Source organism: Acinonyx jubatus, chromosome C1 (genome assembly GCF_027475565.1).
Source record: "Acinonyx jubatus isolate Ajub_Pintada_27869175 chromosome C1, VMU_Ajub_asm_v1.0, whole genome shotgun sequence".
Taxonomy (NCBI): Eukaryota; Metazoa; Chordata; class Mammalia; order Carnivora; family Felidae; genus Acinonyx; species Acinonyx jubatus.
Window position 1 is genome coordinate 17,109,041 of NC_069381.1, and position 18,592 is coordinate 17,127,632.

The 18,592-nt window shown below is 38.6% G+C and overlaps 1 protein-coding gene across 5 annotated transcripts in view; it reads right to left on the bottom strand.

The window, feature by feature from the left end:
* The window catches only part of HNRNPR (heterogeneous nuclear ribonucleoprotein R), a 44,558-nt gene extending 25,966 nt beyond the window's left edge, over positions 1-18,592 (bottom strand). For 2 of the 5 annotated variants that reach the window (XM_027060116.2, XM_053208760.1), the window contains exons 1-5: positions 18,435-18,589; positions 15,033-15,201; positions 12,638-12,756; positions 11,904-12,011; positions 8,352-8,465 (exon numbers count right to left, since the gene is read on the bottom strand). In XM_027060116.2, coding sequence (XP_026915917.1) covers positions 8,352-8,465; positions 11,904-12,011; positions 12,638-12,756; positions 15,033-15,189 — 498 coding nt within the window. In that variant the 5' untranslated portion in view covers positions 15,190-15,201; positions 18,435-18,589. Of the gene's footprint in view, positions 1-8,351; positions 8,466-11,903; positions 12,012-12,637; positions 12,757-15,032; positions 15,202-18,434 lie in introns of all 5 variants that reach the window. The other 3 variants (XM_053208780.1, XM_053208776.1, XM_053208763.1) reach the window with 2 other exon arrangements.

Here is an 18,592-nt window from a genome sequence, read left to right on the forward strand (position 1 = left end):
TTAATGTAACAGTTGTTCTCAGACAACCCTTTTCAAAATAATCAAATTTACCTTCACTGCTGTCTGGCAAAACTTGAGGTCTTCTTTTGAATTCCTAGTATAATTCTCACATAACAGCTATTCAGTCCTTCTGTCTCAGTGAAGTCTCCAATCCTCGTTCACTAAGTCATTCCAAGGAGATTGTGTGGGAAAGTCACCGGTGTCCTTATATTCTCTCCTCTCAGCCTTAAAAACTTTCTCAGTAACTGTTTTTACTTCTTTATACCTCAGAGAAAGAGATTTACTTCCTTTCCAAGGTTAACTCCTTACCCCTAATAACTAAGCCCATTTCTTCTCCCCACCTTCTTCTGGAAATAACCGCAAACTTTATTTCTTCGACTCTCCTATTTTGCTCAGTACATCCTTTCCTACCCACTGGTTCTTGTCTTCAAACGTGCCAAATTTCCCATAACAAAACAATATACAAACAAGAAACCGTTACCCATTTACCTTTCACTTTCAAATGCTTTGAACACATCACATCTACTATATCCTTAATGCTGTGCAGCTACAGAGAATAACTAGACACCTAAGGCATCATCTATGCGATATCCCTATAGAACCATGTTTCTAACGAAAACTCACTCTGAAAAGCCCTTGCCATCTATGCTCTCTAACTAGCACTGGCTTCTTCCTCTAATGCTAAGCTGTATGCCCAAATGTCACTAATGGATACTTTGCTTCCTCAGTCTCATCCTCCTTGCCTTTGCAATAAGCATTAACATTAGTGGTGCTGCCTCCTAAAAATTCTCTTCCCTTAAATTTTCAGGATCCTCCACTAGCCTGGTCTTCTCACCTTTAATTATTTCTCTATCCTTTCCATGGTGATTCTTCTGGCCACCTAGTAGTAATCTGCATGTTTCCCAAAGTTATGGCTCTATCTCATCTTCCCTGTATTTTCTTCACTTTTAAAGATCATATCCATTCCCCAAGTCTACTATATAGTCATCTCCCAGATTTACATCCCAAGACCTAATTTTATACTTCCAACTGCCTAGGAAGCATTTCCTCTTGGTTGTCCTGATTTTACCTCAAATCACCAATAAGTCTAGCAATGCCAATTTTGTGTTTTTAGTTTTTTTTAAATGCTTATTTATTTTTGAGAGAGACAGACACACAGACAAAGCACCAGTGGGGGAGAGAATCCGAAGCAGGCTTCAGGCTCTGAGTTGTCAGCACAGAGCCCGACGCGGAGCTCGAACCCATGAACCACGAAATCATGACCTGAGCCGAAGTCAAACGCTTAACCGACTGAGCCACTCAAGTGCCCCAAATTTTTGTTTTCTGAATACAGATGCAGACATAAACATGAATGATTATGTATCAGAATAGTACTAATAGTGGTTTATCAGTGCATGAAAAAACTGTTCTAATTTTATTCTTTTTCTTTAATTATATTTCCTAAGTATTATATGGTACATATAATAGATTTGTAACAAGTGTTTCTTCCTTCCAAAAAATAAAATAAGTAAAACCCACACTTGCCAACTAGTTCCTTTAATTTTCCCCATTTCTCTTAGGAGAACGTAAGTTCTGCTGCTCCCTCCACCCATGAGATGACTAAAGAAATAATACCTATGTAAAAAAAAATCTCAGATATTTTGAATCCCTCCCATCCCTATCCATATCCAATTAATCTTTTAAGTATCAGCTTCAAGTTGTTCCAATAAATAATACCTAGCCTATATAGATAACTGGATTCCTCCCAACTCATAGAACTTGTCCAAACTTTTCATGAGACATGGAATTGCATATACCTTCAATTCATGTGCCATGTTTGTTTTTCTAAGTTCTACAGATACAGTGAATACCACAAACAAGGTCTAAACATGAGACTTAAATACTACTGATAGAGAAAAAAGTTAAATACACAATATGATTTCAAGAGGTGTTAAAGGCTAAGAAAAAAGCAAGGAAAGGGAATAAATGATGAGGAAGAGGCTATATTTTAATTAGGAAGGCTTCCTTGAAGAAGTAAATTTGAACTGAGACTTAAGGTAGAAAATTAAGGAAAAATCTGAGGAAAGAGCATTCCAAGGTAAAGGAACTGCAAAAAGATGGGAATACATTAGACGTAGCTGAAAAAACAGATACAGGACAGTGATGGAACAGAAACCTGTTGGGAAAGAGAGAACAGGGGCCAGATTAAGTTAAACCATGTTAGGAGTTTGCATTTTATTCCAAATGGGTTGGGAAGATATCAGGGGGTTCTGGGCAGTGAGTAGGTATGACATGTTCTAAAGGGCTGTCAGCTAGGTAGAAAATGGATTATATGGAGAAACAGGCTGACCAGTCAGGTTCACAAGGCAATCCAGACAAGGGATGATGGTGGTACGGACTAATACGTTGCCAGCTGTGAAGGTAGGGAGAATGTGAGAAATAGCTGACTTTTAAGTTATGTTGGATTCAAATCTACATTTTAGTTACTTTTGAGTAAGTTTCTTAATCAGTGAGTTGCAATACCCTATCTGGGAATAACACCATCAAGAGGGTTCAATTTCCATGTGAGCAGAGAGCCCACATCTTGTTCTCATTTTATTCCCAGTACGGATCACAGTGCCTGAAACATTAACAGCTGCTCACCTTTGACGAATGTACAAATGAAAATCTACCTCATGCTGTTAGCTTATGCACTAGATCCTGTTCCTTCTCTTCTACTCAAGGACGCTTGGTCCAGCAACAATCTGATCATCAATTTTCTCCTTTATATATAGACCATTCTCATCAGCACACAAGTGATCATAATTTCTCACTTAAAGTTTAAATGAAAACAAAAATATATCTTGACTATGACACACCTTCCAGTTATTGTCCCATTCCTCTGCTACCCTTTATAGCAAAAGTGCTCAAAAGAGCTATACATTCTTGCTATTTTCAAATCCCTCACCTCCCACTCTCTTGAATCTTCTCCAAACCCAGCTTTTACCACCACTGCCAAAGTCACTAATGACATCCACGTTGCCACAATCAAATGGCAATTCACAGTCCTTGTCTTACTTGGAAAGTTTGTTATCATTGACCAAGCTTCCTTTTGTGAAAACTCTCTTCACTTGACTTCTAGGATACCACACCCCAGGTTTTTCTCTTTCTGCTCAGTTCCCTTGCTAGTTATAGTTAGTTCCTTCTCATCTCCCGAACCTCTAAATGTAGAGGGCTGTGGGGATCAGATCTCAGACCTTTATTTTAGCTGCACACACTTCCTTGGTGACCACATCCAAACTCTGGTTTTTAAATACCATCTGGATGCCTATGCCTCCCACCATTTATAATCTCCAGCCAAAACTCTCCCCTCAACTCCAGGATTATATAAGCAACTGCTCACTCAACAGCTCCATTTGGAGGTCTAAGAGACATCTAACTCTTAACATGTCTAGAACTGAATTGCAATCTTTCAATCTTGCCAAAATGTCCTTCGGTACAGCATTCTTCAATAAATGGCAACTCCATCCTTCTAGCTGCTCAGGTCATAAGCTTTGAAGTCTTCCTTGGCTCCCTTCTCCCATATCCCCATATCCAACTCATCAATAAATCCTGATAGAATCTAACCACTTCTCACTAGCCTCAGCTATACCACCCTATATTATCAATCCTATAAATGAGCATTCATTAAGACAAAAAATAAACAAGGATAACTGGTATTCATTTTGAAGTGTACTTTTTGGTGTGGCTAAGCTCTCTAGCCCAACCCGGACAAAGTGTTTTTATATTTGAGGTTACTTGTATTTGAATAGTTAAAAACTGTTCTTGAAAGCAAATTCTGTTTCATATTGCTTCTATTAACATAATGCAGTGGTGCTTCATAATTGCATTTTTCACCACCCCTATTTGTTCCATACCCATTACAAATATATAATAAAGCAAAGAAAGAGCAGAGAAAGTGGCAATATGAAAAAACCTTTGACACACAGCTAAGTGAGGAAGCTGGGTGTCAGATTATTATACTACTTCTATCACATTTGTGCTTATATTTTTAGAACCAGAAAGTTTACCTTATCAAGCAAACCTAAAGTGAAAAACCTGTATTTTCAGAAAAAGTAACTTAATGATTGATTAATCACTTTACAGAAAGGATTCACAAGTTCCTTGTACTTTAAAATATCATTTGAATGTTAGAAGTCTAACTTACAGATTTTTTTAAGAATACTGTTTTACTTTAAAAGAAACATCAGCATTAGTCAGAGAAAGACAAAAATCATATGACTTCACTCATATGAGGACTTTAAGAGACAAAACAGATGAACACAAGGGAAGGGAAACAAAAATAATATAAAAACAGGGAGGGGAACAAAACAAGAGAGACTCATAAATATGGAGGACAAACTGAGGGTTGCTGGAGGGGTTGTGGGAGGGGGGATGGGCTAAATGGGTACGGGGTATTAAGGAATCTACTGAAATCATTGCTTCACTATATACTAATTTGGATGTAAATTTTTAAAAATAAAAAATAAAGCTAAATAAAAAAAATAAGAGGGGCGCCTGGGTGGCGCAGTCGGTTAAGCATCCGACTTCAGCCGGGTCACGATCTCGCGGTCCGTGAGTTTCGAGCCCCGCGTCGGGCTTTGGGCTGATGGCTCAGAGCCTGGAGCCTGTTTCCGATTCTGTGTCTCCCTCTCTCTCTCTGCCCCTCCCCTGTTCATGCTCTGTCTCTCTCTGTCCCAAAAATAAATAAACGTTGAAAAAAAAAATTAAAAAAATAAGATTAGAAAAAAAATGTTCTGGAAAAACAAAACAAAACAAAACATCAGCAAATCCATGGTCAACAAAGTCCCCAGTATTATAATCACTGGGGTCCGTGAAGAAACAGGCTAACAATACTGGTTTACTGGGGGACCTGGGCGACTCCGTCGGTTAAGCGTTGGACTTTGGTTCAGGTCACGATCTCACGGTTCGTGGGTTCTAGCCCAGTGTTGAGCTCTGTGCTGACAGCTCAGAGCCTGGGGCCTGCTCTGGATTCTGTGTCTCGCTCTCTCTCTGCCCCTCCCTGGCTCACACTCTGTGCCTCTCTCTCTCTCTCTCTCAAAATTAAACACTAAAAAAATAATAGTAAAACAGGGGCGCCTGGGTGGCTCAGAGTCAGTTGAGCATCCGACTTAGGCTCAGGTCATGATCTCACTGCTTGTGAGTTCAAGCCCTGCGTCGGGCTCTGTGCTGACAGCTCAGACCCTGGAGCCTGCTTTGGATTCTGTGTCTCCCTCTCTCTCTGCCCCTCCCTCTTGTGCTGTCTCTCTCTCTCTCAAAAATAAATAAAACGTTAAAAAAAAATAATAACAATACTGGTTTACTAAGAAAAAGGAGATGGCTTCACTTCAAGATCAGTTTAACTTAGGACATTAACTTAAAAAGGCGAAAAATAAATAGTATTCAAGAACTAATCAAGCATAATTCCTTTAAAAGTTTCTAAGCTCAATTTTTAATTAACTAAAATGAAATAGAAATGCTTTCCTTATATTAACTTGTTGGTCCCTGTGCCACTCTGGCTCCACATGAACCCTTTGGAGTCAGCACTCAGACATGTGCAGGTAATCCTCCCCACCCCCCACCCCCATCAGAACCAACAGCATCTAATGAACACTGTAACAACAGTCCTTTCTTTCCTCACTAAGCATCAAGGCTTGAAAAAAGTTTTAGCTGTCTACTATCTATCCATCAAATATTTCAACAGTAACAGAGAAAGCCCTCTGAGGCTCTGGAAGCAATAGAGGTAACAGGCAGCACAACATCGTCTTTTGAGTGCCTACGGAGTTCGTCCATCATCCAGCTCTTATTTGCTATTTTGCAAACACAGCAGCTCTTCCTTATACACAATTCAATTTAGGTACTACTAAATCATATACTTTTACATCTCTGTTAAATATACTGGTTTTCTCACACTTCCATTAATCAACCAAAGAATTAAATCTCAATCTACCATTTCCCTTAAATTCCTCTACAAAACATCAGTGCTCTGCTCTTTAAACACGTAAATGCTTATTATAATGTAAACAAATAAAAACAGAAGTTCCTTCCCAAAATAGTTGTACAATGCCAGCTGAAGAGGCACAGGTACTAGAACCAGACCTGATCTGAGGGCCAAGACACACTAAAAAATACACTTCAAAATTAATACCTATCTCTCCTGTACATTTCGCATCTCAGGGCAATGTTTAAGAACAACGTCTGCAAATGGGTGCTCACTTATAGGATTAACTTATAGTACGTTTTACCCAAAGATGAACCCTTCGTCTTCTCACAACTAAATTTTACTACTGTCAGTCTCAGGCACTGACCCTAATTTCAACTTTCTCAATCAAGAGCTAAAAATTTTTAATGACTGTAGTGAAATATAAAAAGAAACAAAAACTTAAACTTCACAGCATCAAAATGACACCAACTAAAACCAATTTAGTAAATTAGCAACCCAATATATTAAAAAACCTCTTATTTTTCTGATTTTTAAAAAACTTTAATTTTCAACAAGTATAGACCAAATCTCATTTAACTTTATAGGAAGAATCCAAACCTTTACACTAAGATTCTGTGGTAACAAACTGCTTGACAGGAGTGGCTTACGCTCATACAGGGATTTCACTGTAGCAATATTTGCTGTATGCAAGGATACCCAATATATAGGAAAATGCATCTTTTTCAGAGACAATGCAATATAAGAGAACATACATATTTTACAATTAAGATACCAACTTTGTTTCTAACTGGATACTCAAAATAGCTTATCCTATTAAATGGTTCAAATGCTTTCAGCGAAATCTTAAGAGTACTAACAAACTCCTTTCTTATCTATATAAAACAAAGATACAACAAGTCTCCATTAATGAGCTCGTTAATAAAACCAATCCAATGGGCTAAAAAAGTTCATTTTTATAATTATAAAATAGACCAACTATAAAAACATAGTTTTAAAATTATATTTTATAACATATGATAATATATAATACACAATAACAACGTAATATACAATAACAATATTATGCAGTCTTAATTTTTATTCCTAAGGATTTTATAACTAAAGAAATAAGACTAAAATAAATGTAGTAATTGGTAAATATCAACAAGGACATCACTTGCTGGATACACTATAGATAACTTTTTTAGACTGTATTCCCCTCTTGGAGGTGTTTTAGGCTGCCTCAAAATAAGGAAGAGGCAAATGAGCAATTCCATTTTTTACTTTTTTCCCCCCATTTTTTATTTATTTTATGACGGTCTAAGGTAAGAAAACAAAACTTAATGGTAAAACCATCAGAAAAAAGTACATTATGAAGTCGTTCAAGTAAGAAGGCCAAACTACCTACTGTTTAAAAGTAAACAAAATATAAACGTAGATTTGAAAGGGTTCAAAATCTAAGTAGAATGTTAAAAATGAAGAATGGGTTGGGGCAACTGCCTGGGTGTGCAACTGATCTTGGGTTGTGAGTTTGAGCTCCACGTGAGTATGGAGATCACTTAAAAATAAAAAAATCTTAAAAGAAAATGTTTAAATGCTTGGAGTCCCTTTTAATATTGCTAAATATTAAGAAATAGAATACTAGTTGTAATTATGTTTGAAAGAAGTTCAGGGAACAAAGACCAATGAATGTAAACTCTATTCTCTACACAGAGAATATACTGGAATTACTTCTGATATAAATCTAAAAGGTTATGTTAATTGGTGATATCTTTATTCACAAACTAGAAATAATTATCTTTGCTCGTGGTTACCTGAAAGACACCAATCAGAAAAGGTCCTGCTGTAAACTTACATTTTGGCATACAGTTTTTACCATTTAAAGGATTAGAACTGGCTAACTAACATAAAGGTGTATGAAGAAACCTTTACAAAGGCTCATACGGGAGGAAGGATTGCTTCTTTGCTCAAGGACAAACCAATGTGCTCTACCTTTATCTGATTCTACATCCTTCCCTTGTGTAACCCACTCCCATCAATAAATCTCTCAGGAAATATTGAGTACCCTTTATGTGAGGAGGGTGGGTTAAGAAGGGAGGACAAGCACTGTTCAAAATTACTGACATGAAACAAAAACAGAACAAAGCAATTCTTTGTCCTTAATAACCTCAACCCAAGCAACTAAAACAGTGTGTTGTTGGCTGCACGGTTTTAGAAACTAGTTCTAAGAACTCTACATTCCTTTACGAAGTGTTTGGGCATCTACTAGTCACGTGATTCTCCTTGCTTAGGAGGACAGTAAAATACAGATGGATATCCAAAACGAATAATTATAACTACACTTTGAAAAGAATCCAGTATTTTTCCCTATCATAGAATAGAATAATTTACAAACTGGAAAGATTTCGGCAAACAGCTGAAGAATACTCACTTCTGTTCCAATTCCCGGTTGCACACCCGAGTACACACTGTCTGGCGGAGGACCGCCATACTTCCTCTGTCCTGTGGTTACATCCAGAGTATAGCCAGTCCTCTCAAGCAACGCCTAAAGACAATTATACATCTGTTTATACTTGAATTGTAGGCAAATTAAATCTCGAAGCACAGAACACATTTTTGTTACGAACGAGAACAGAAAGACGGGGTAAGGATTATTAAAAATGTGACAGAAGCTAACCCCCGGCTATCTACATACACATACTGCAGCATTCCTCATTTGCATTCTCCTCTACTCCAATGAGAGCTTTCCTTAACTTGTTCCCTTTATATACCATATATCCACCTGTGATTCAATTCAAATAAAATGTTCTCTACTCTTAAAAAATCAGAAGTCCCAGGGTGTCTGGGTGGCTCAGTCGGTTAAGCATCCAACTCTTGATTTCAGTTCAGGTCATGGTCTCGTGGTTCATGGTTCGTGGGTTTGAGCCCCTCAGACTCTGTGCTGACAGTTAGGAGCCTGCTTGGAATTCTCTCTCTCTCTCCTTCTGTCCCTCCCCCAATCACGCTCTCTTTCAAGAACAAATGAATTACAAAAAAATAAAAAATAAATCAGAAGTCCTACCTCCTTCATGCAGCTTTCTTCATTTGCTATGTCTCACATCTTCCTACTCTGACTTTCTATTATAGTCAGGTAATTTAACCTTTGTTTTGTTTAATCCTTTTGTCTTTACTTCCTGCTATATCATAAGCTCTATAAAAACCAGACCATTTCTCATATAGCACGGATTCGAAATATGTGGCAATTACCAAATGAGTATACTCAGGTTCAAAAACAAAAAACAAACAAACAAAAAACAAGCAACTTTATGCTTCCTGATTACCAACTTTTTCCACAACATTATATTAGGTATTGAAGGAATACAGAAAAGAAAGTAAGGGTTTATATTTATAGGAGAGGCCTAAAAAAACAGAGAAAATGGAAAAAACGGAAATACAATTACCTAAAAAGGGGAGAATTTTACACTTCATGTCTTAAAAATGAGATGGTCCCTGATTTGCGGTGATTTGACTTACAAGTTTTGGCTTCAGGATGGTGTGAAAGTAATATGCATTCAGTAGAAACCACACTTCATATTTTGTTTTTTATCTTTTCAATATCCAGTAGGATATTCTCGTGATGCTGGGCTGTGGCAGCCCAGGGAGGCTCAGCTCCCTGTCAGCCATGCAATCACAAGGGTAAGTAACCAATACACTCACAACCATTCTGTACCCATACTGACCAGTTTTTCACTGTCAGTACAGAACTCTATATAAATTACGTGAGATATCTAACATTTCATTATTAAGACATGCTTTGTGCCAGATGATTTTACCCAACTAGGCTAATGTTAAGTGTTCTAAACACATTTAAGGTAGGCTAGGCTAGGGGTGCCTCAGTGGCTCAGTCAGTTAAGTGTCTAACTCTTGATTCTGGCTCAGGTCATGATCTCACAGTAGTAAGGTCCTAATATCAGTTGTGAGGTCCTGAGAACAGGCTCCCACTGGGTGTAGAGTCTGCTTGAGATTCTCTCTCCTCTCTCTCTGCCTCTCCCCAGCTTGCACACATATACATAGGTGCTTGCTCTCTCTCTCTCTCTCTCTTAAAAAAAAAAAAAAAAAAAAAAAGGCAGGCTAAGCTACAATGTTTGCCAGGTTAAGTGTTATCAGGTGAATTTTCAACTTAGGATATTTTCATCAACTTAAGATGGGTTTACCTAAGTGTAACTACATCCTAAGTTGAGGAAGATCTATACACAATGTCAAAGCAACAAGAGATTTTAGACATCATCAGGTTTAGTGGTTTTCAAAAATATCTTTGGAGGAACTCTGGGATTCCAGAGTTATCTCAGGCTCTCTATTCTTCTACCTTTGACTCAAAAAGAGCTGCTCTACCTTGAAGCACAGAAATAAATGTTGATACACAATAAAAACACACTACATATATTACATACTTACACATTACTTGTCTAATATGTCATATACACATATCACATGTATAATACATACCTTACCAAGAGCAAATACCCAGCCTGAGGGAAATAACATAGGCCTATTCAATACACACTAATAAGTTTTCCTTAAAAATAACTATTATGTCAGATGGGCTTTTCATGTATTTATTTTTTTAAGTGTACTTATTTATTTTGAGGGAGAGAGCAGGGGAGGGGCAGAGAGAGAGGGAGAGGGAGAGAGAGAATCCCAAGAAGGCTCCGTGCTGTCAGCACAGAGCCCGATGCAGGGCTTGATCTCAGGAGCCACCCAGATGCCCCTCACATATTCATTTTAAAAATACAGGGGTGGGGCGCCTGGGTGGCGCAGTCGGTTAAGCGTCCGACTTCAGCCAGGTCACGATCTCGCGGTCCATGAGTTCGAGCCCCGCGTCGGGCTCTGGGCTGATGGCCCAGAGCCTGGTGCCTGTTTCCGCTTCTGTGTCTCCCTCTCTCTCTGCCCCTCCCCCGTTCATGCTCTGTCTCTCTCTGTCCCAAAAATAAATAAACGTTGAAAAAAAAATTAAAAAAAAAAAAATACAGGGGTGCTTAGGTGGCTCAGTGGGTTGAACATCCAACTCTTGATTTTGGCTCAGGTCAGGGCCTCACTGTTCAAGAGTCTGAGCCCTGCACTGGGCTCTGCGCTAAGAGCGTGGAACCTGTTTGGGATTCTCTCTCTCCCTGTCTCTCTCTGCCCCACCCCTGCTCCCACTCTCTCTCTCAAAATAAATAAGTAAATACTTAAAAAAAAAAAATGGGTTATGCCATTTTATAGATGAGGGGGGAAAAGGTACAAAAGGAGGTTTATGTAAACCAGTTCCATGATAGAAGCCACAAGTTCTATTTCCTGTCTAAAACATAAGACTGCACAAACAGCTTCATTAAGTAAAGTAACTATTTCAACTTGAAAAGTCTATCTCTGTGGCAATAAAACATCAACATCCATTTAACAAAGGAATTAGGTTCACTGGTCTTTCACCAAAAGCCCTATATTCACCTTTCAGGGAAGTTTATCTCAAGGACAGTAACAGTAATGGGTGCTAGTTACACAGTTCTTGCCACATTCCAGGCATTATTCCAAGCACGTGACATATCTTAATTCCTTTAATCCTCACAACTCTATGAGATGGGTACTATCACTCTTCCCAGTGTACAAACAAGGACACTGAAGTAGATAAAGAGAAACAAAGTGCTTAGAAAGACACCAAACCAAGAGACATGACTGAATCAATCTAAAAAGCTATTATCAGAAGCATCAATAAACATGTACCATGCACAGTCAGAAGAACAAGTAATGAGGCAAGAGTCTGAATTAGGGCTTTTCACCAAACATACAATTGAATGTTTGCCCCTGAAATGCTTCTTAATTTTCCTTAGATTATCTCATTTCTAAAACACTAGTTTAAAAAAAAAAAAAAAAAAGTGGAACTGTAAAAACTTCCTAGAAAACATGAAAAAAAACCTTCAATCTCATCATTAAACTTAGTATCACCACGACTACCCAAGTCAAGTTTTACCTTGATCTTTGCTTCATCAGGTCCCTTTGTGGACTCTTGCACCTTGCTCCCCTGCTTCTCCCTTTGCCTGTAGGTCTTCATAACTCCACATAAAAATGCACTTTTGTTCTAGAACAGGCAAGTAATTCAATGAAAAAGAACCACCAGGAATTGTCGAAAGGTCAAATACATAATTAAATTACAATTTCAAAAGACAAGAATTTTAACAAAATATTTACTCATTAATTCACCCACCAAATATTTGCCGAGAGGCTACTATGTACTGGAGACTGGAGCAGAGGGTAAGAGCCAAGACCTCAGGGAGCTTACCTTCCACACTGGCAAAACAGTCTTCTATTTTGTTCATATTCAAGTGCGTCTGGATTATCTTTGCCAGACATTCCAAAACTATTCTTATCTACATTATTTCCCTCCAAGATAATAAAACAGAATCAGAGAACCCAAAAATGTTTAAGATCGCAGGAATCTAAACATGTAAAAACCTACTAATAACAATGAGCAAACCCTGTTTTTAAAGTAACTTACTGCAAAGCGGGGCGAGACTTTTACTTTACACTTTTGTTTCTGAAAACTCTTTGCCATAAGCAGGTTTTTCTTTTCTTTGGACTAATTTTTTTTTAAAAGAAGTGGAGGTAGTCACAAACAAAAAAATACCAACTCCCTCAGGAAAAAAGTAATGGTAAAGTAATTTCAGATCATGAGTTGTTCAAAGGCATTTCTAGCAATGGCCTTACCTGAACATGTGATAAGTCACTTTCCTTGAACTGTTGTAGTACAGACAGAGCTCCTTCTTCATTAAATTCCCTGAGAGCATCAATTGCTCTTTCATCAAGATCGACATAAGCTACCAATCCTAAAAATTAAATTGAAAAGGAGTAATGTTACTGCAACAAAAGGGATAATCTAAACTGTGCTATCAATGTTTAATCAAGAATTGTTATATTCGACACTATTACTAACAAACTGCATTTTCACTGAATATGCATACAGGCAGCTATACAAATACTATATACACAGAAAGGTCAAGAGTACAAATATGAAAATAAGAGATAAAATGTCAACAACTTATAAACATAAATTTCAATCCCCACATCCCACAAAAACCCCACAAAAATCCTAACCCCGTTTCCCACTCCCCAAAAGGTTTAAGGTTTGGAAGTTAAATCTGATGCACACACTGTACTACAGATTAAGCATTAATATAACAAACTCTTATTTATGTTAGAGTAGTAAGCATACACTGTATTCCCCAAGGATCAACCTTCAAATTATATGGACTGCTGTAGTCGTTGCTAACCACACAAGAGGTGGGAGGAAAAAAAAAAAGAAACCATTTTTATTAAATAATTCTTTCCACTCTCCAAAAGGTATCAAAGGCTTTTCCTCCTTAGCACCAAAAAGAAAATGAAATTGATTTGTTTATCTGAGCATCCACTTTGCTGCAATCAGAATGTGGAAAGGCATAATTTTAAACTCTTCTACAAATGCAAGTGCAGCTTGATTAATCAATTCTGAAAGTCATTTAAGGCAATCTTTTGTTCTCTTGATGTGTGTCAAGCTGAGGTTTAAAAGATGCTGTGGCATTCACAACACTGTCAATAATGACTATTTTTTTTCAAATGGCATTAAGGACTTTACTGTGGACTTACAAGTAAACTATACAGAAAATATATTAGCACTGCAATCTATACATATATTAACTGCACACAGAACAACTACTCAATTTACAATATAGTTTCTTAAGTCTGTTAAGTTTGTGTTGTGTTTCTCTCTATGTAAGAATATATTTCAGAATTGATCCAATGTAAAATGGAAATATTTGGCAGATTAAAACCCGAGTCCATATGAACTAACATCAAAAGTGACTCCATTTTGATAAAGCCAAAAAGAACGTTATTCCATACAATAAATATATTTTAAATAAATGTAATGCCATTTGTAAAGTTACTTTAAGAAAATGTTGCCAAGATTTGTTTTAAAAGCTCAAAATGAGCATGCCTAAATAATTGGAGTTTCCTTACTTCCATATTCCATACCACCACCCAAAGCCACAACTCAGGACACCCATCAATCCATTCTGTCAATCCAACCCTACACCCAAACCATCAGCCTCTTATCAATAACAAACACTCTACAAGAGAGCATCTCTGAGCAAATCACTGCCAATTCTCTATGGCAGAATGTCACAGCAAGTTCCTGAGGACTGATTTTCAAATGGAACCATCACCCAGGAGTCATTTTTAGAAAGTCATTTTAATGTCTAAAATTATCCTAAGCTTCTCAGATTTGAAAAAAAAAAAAATTTTAAGGACAAAAAAACAGATATTTGTTACTAGAGTACTTAAGACACATTTGTCAGACAATTCAATTCTCTCTCCCAAATCTGGATAGGCACACAAAACACAGAGGAAGAAAGTTTCCATCTATGGCCCCAAAGGGGGAGGACACATTTATTTATGAACAACACTCCCTAAGGGTAAATATTTCTCTCCCTCTTTAAAACTTCAAACCACTTACAACCAACCATATTAAGATATTCATATTTGCTTAAGCACTTATCCATGGGACTTCTAGATTTTTTTTAAAAGCAGCTGTTACAAACCAAACACTTCCAAATTACTGAGAGATGTGGATTTTTGTCTATTAGAAACTTAGACAGGCCACAAACTCTCAAGAAGTCTGACATTTATTATCGTTTCAGACAATACAGTCTCACCAGTCCTCTTATTATGCCACCTAATCAGACCTAAGCTGATTTAACAATCACTTTAAGAAGCTAAAAGTAGAAAAGTAAAAGCAAAATGATGACTGATTTAGATTAAGAAAATGTAAAATTTGGTATGCTGAAACATACATTTTAATTGGTGGTAAATCTAAGACAAATTGATGTACCGTTCTGAAACAACTAAGACTGCATATTCAACACTAAGAAGGCTTCAAAATAATGAAATAAGAATATCAAAGTCAAACCCAATATGCCCTCAATGAAGGGAAAGTAACAAACATTCAGCTCTACACAGATCAGAAACAGTAAGTATTATTTAACCTTAAAAAAAAAAAATCTATAAAATTCAAAGTGGTTTGCCCTCACTTTCATAACCAGTCAGAAACAAGAAATGCATATTATACCTGTCTGAAATATTTCATCAAGTCTTTCTGCCACCTTCTGTGGGAGGCCTGCCTCTATCAGTGTCTTGTAGTGTTCTGTGTGAGTTACACTGGAAGTATCCATTGGTTCTTCCTCTTCTTTTAACTGTACCGCATTACCATTCACCTGATTAGCCATTTTATTATGCTGCTGGAAAAAATTCAGGAGCTATATTACATTAAGCCAGAAATAACTAGTTTGTAGGACAATGCATGATTTATCTAAACTAATTTGTATACATGCTGCTAATAAACTCTATCAAAATAATATTATATGCCTTTTGTGATGTATCTGACCTAAATTTGCAATAATAATCCTGTAAAACCATAAAAAATGTACATGGAAGCATCAGATCTTTAAGGAACTTCATGTACACCAGGTTAAAAAAAGGCTTGAATTTACTAAAGGTAGAATTGCTGATTAACAAAAGCAGCTGTTGTGTCCTCACAAGCATATCAACAAATCACAAAATCCTAAAAAGCCCATCAGCTCTCAATTCTTATACAGTTTTAAAAGTTTGATTTAGAAACAATGAACACCCACAGACCACTTCATCAAAGTTTAGGGGCTTTCAAATTATCCTAGTTCTGCTTCAAATCTAGGATAGGTGTGAAATAAATGCTCTGCTGTCTCTAGTTCAACATGCTGGTGGTTTGGGTTTTCTCCGCCTCACTTAAAAAAGAAAAAACACAACTTGACATTAATTTTTTTCTAAAATTAATTTGCTATTTTCCCATTCACAGATTTAAAAGAAAAAATGACCAAGTTTAAAAGCTAAACGATTGTGTTAAGTCCACATAAAATAAAACATGAGCTATAATTGAGGTTGCTTCTTAAAAAAAAAAAAATCATGAGTACGTATTGAATTTTTCATATCAGTAAAATAAAGCTCCAAAAACATATTGAAGAATGGACAGCTAACTTCTTCCAAATAGTTTCAACAAACATTACCTAAATTAGGGTAAACTTAGGTCAGATGTCCCAGATTAACCTACCCAAATTATTTTTTTGTATGTTCAACCTGTATGTAATGCTGAAATGGACCAACTCCCTGAAGAGAGAGATTAGATAATAAAACCATATAAGGCCAGTCTCTATACTGCCTCTAAAAGACAGGGAATTAAAGTGCACTGGTCTGTAGTGAATGTGATGAAGATAATAAGCAGCAGAATAAAGACATTGCAACAAATACTGAAATAAAGGACATGAAGGTGGATCTCAAGAAGAAGCCTACTTTTCTTGATGAACCTCAAGGTACCCCAGTTAGCTAGAAAGAAAATACAAGCTTCCTAAAAAGCACTAAAACCCGCGATAACCACACTTCCAAATTGCTTATCAACCACTGTGCAAATGCAGCAGGTGCAGTTTTCTGACCTATAACAACTTCTTTTCATCTCCAAGTCCACAGATACTTAGTTGACATTAATGAAAAAGGGAGGAAGACCAAGGGGAAGGAGGTAATAGAGAACAGGAAGAGAGGAAAATGCAGAAAGGGTTATTCGGAAAATAAGATAAATATGACTTCTTATGATTACAAACGTTAAGACTTGATAGCCCACTAATGTCTATACAGACGCAGACTCTGGTTAAACTCTGGGTGGAGAAATGTTTCTCAAGGCAAGCCTCAAATTCTGATGAATTGGCAAAAACGAAAACATTCAAAACTGGCACGCTTTTGATCAAGAAACTACTTACAGTGTAAGATGAATACGTTTACTGATTAATACAACCTATTTCTATAAAGATGCACTCTAAAGTCCAAAATCTGCGAACATATAGTTCTGTTTGCCCACGTTCCCCCACCCCCAAATACAACCATTAAGATCATCAGAACTCAAAAGTTCTCAGTATCACAAGACCCTTACAGTATTGCACCTGGGAATTCTATTAGCCACAGAAAAGAAGCAAATTTTTAACAGGAAAGTTCAACGAACATCTGGTAAGGTGGTATTTTTTTTAAGTATGTGTAAAGCAAAAAGACAAGTTGTGTCATTAAGCACAAGATAGAAACATTTATGACCATCATTTCATTGCAAAGGCTCTCCTACAAGTTGATTCTGAAATCGGTTGGAATTTTCAAAAAGTTTGTAAACTTTAACAACAAAAAAAAGTAAAATAATTAGATTCCAGAAAATAAAACCTTTCGGACCAAGGAAAAAACCTCTCTCAAGCCAAATACAATGTGCTCATTTAAAAAAAAAAAAAAAAGTCTTTTATGTCATAGGAGATCGTTTAAAACTCTTGTGTCAATTCAACACAATGCCACACAGCCAAACCATATTTCTGGATGCAGCAAATGTACTGTGACTAGAGTCATTTGATAAGCATTTTTGCAAAAAGGAAACATTTAAATAAGATTTTAAAGGGCTGCTGGGAGATTTGGGAAGTCAGCACTTTTTCTGAACATCTCCCTGACTTTTTCTGAACATCTCTGCGCAAATTCTTCATATTAAGAGACGGGCTTTAAAAGGACCAAAGAAATGAAAACTAACGGTTATCTCACGGGCTAGGAGTGTCAAGCCCTTATCCTACGACTGACTCACGAGACATAAATTCAGCCTCTTGAGGGACAGCAAAAATCTCAAACAGGTCAGCGTGAAAGGACCGAACCTTTCAAGAACGCCTTGGCTTTAAGTTTCATCTTGTGGCAACACGGTTACTGCCGCCTAAGAGAAAGAATCGCCCTTCCAATTTGGTGCGCCTGTGACAGTCTCAGAATCGTGCCTCTCAGACGCCGCTCGAAGCCTAAGTTTCGTGGCCTCTAGTAGTCATTTTTTCCTTCAAATCTCGGCTCGCAGCATGCAGCGTGGGGGAAGGGAGGAAGGCTTCCTACACACATCGGCCCCTGGGCTCCAGCTCGCACAAAAGTTTTCTCCCGGCTCAGGTAACCCCGGGTTTGCATCCCGCCCCCTGCCCACCCCACCCCCTCAGGCCCGTCCCGATCGGTAACACATCCCACTCGTGGCTAGGCCGGCCGAGACGAGAGCGAAGCGGCTCCGGGGGGGGGAGGGGGGGAGACGAAGGGGCCGCGGGAGCCTTAGGCCGCCCGGCCGGCCGCGTGGAGCGGCCGGCGGAGGCGGGAAAAACACGGCCGTCCCCAGCAGGCCGCGCGGAGAGCACCCAGCGGCGCGGACCGCGGGCCGAGGGTTGGAGGGGCGGGGGGAGGATGCGCAAGGGCGAGGAGGCGCCTCGGCGGGGCTAGGCCCTCCGCGGCGCGGCCGGACGAGGCCGAAGCCGCAGCCGCCCCCAGCCCATCCCCACCCCCACCCCGGGGCCTCGGTGCGAAAACGAAACTGGGGCCGAGGCGCCGAGCCCGGGATGGGCCCCGTCGGGTCGGATCGGGGCTCCCGGCCCCTCCCCCCACGGGCCGGCGCGAGACTCACCAGGGCAGAGCTGGGGCCGCCGGCCGGGCCCGTGAGAATCAGCGCGAGGCGCTTTGAAAACGACTAGAAATGGCGCGCGCGCCACCCCCTCCCCCCCTCATGGACAGAGACGCGATCCCGGCAGCACGCGGGGTTTCCCGGAACTGCTTCCAGGGACT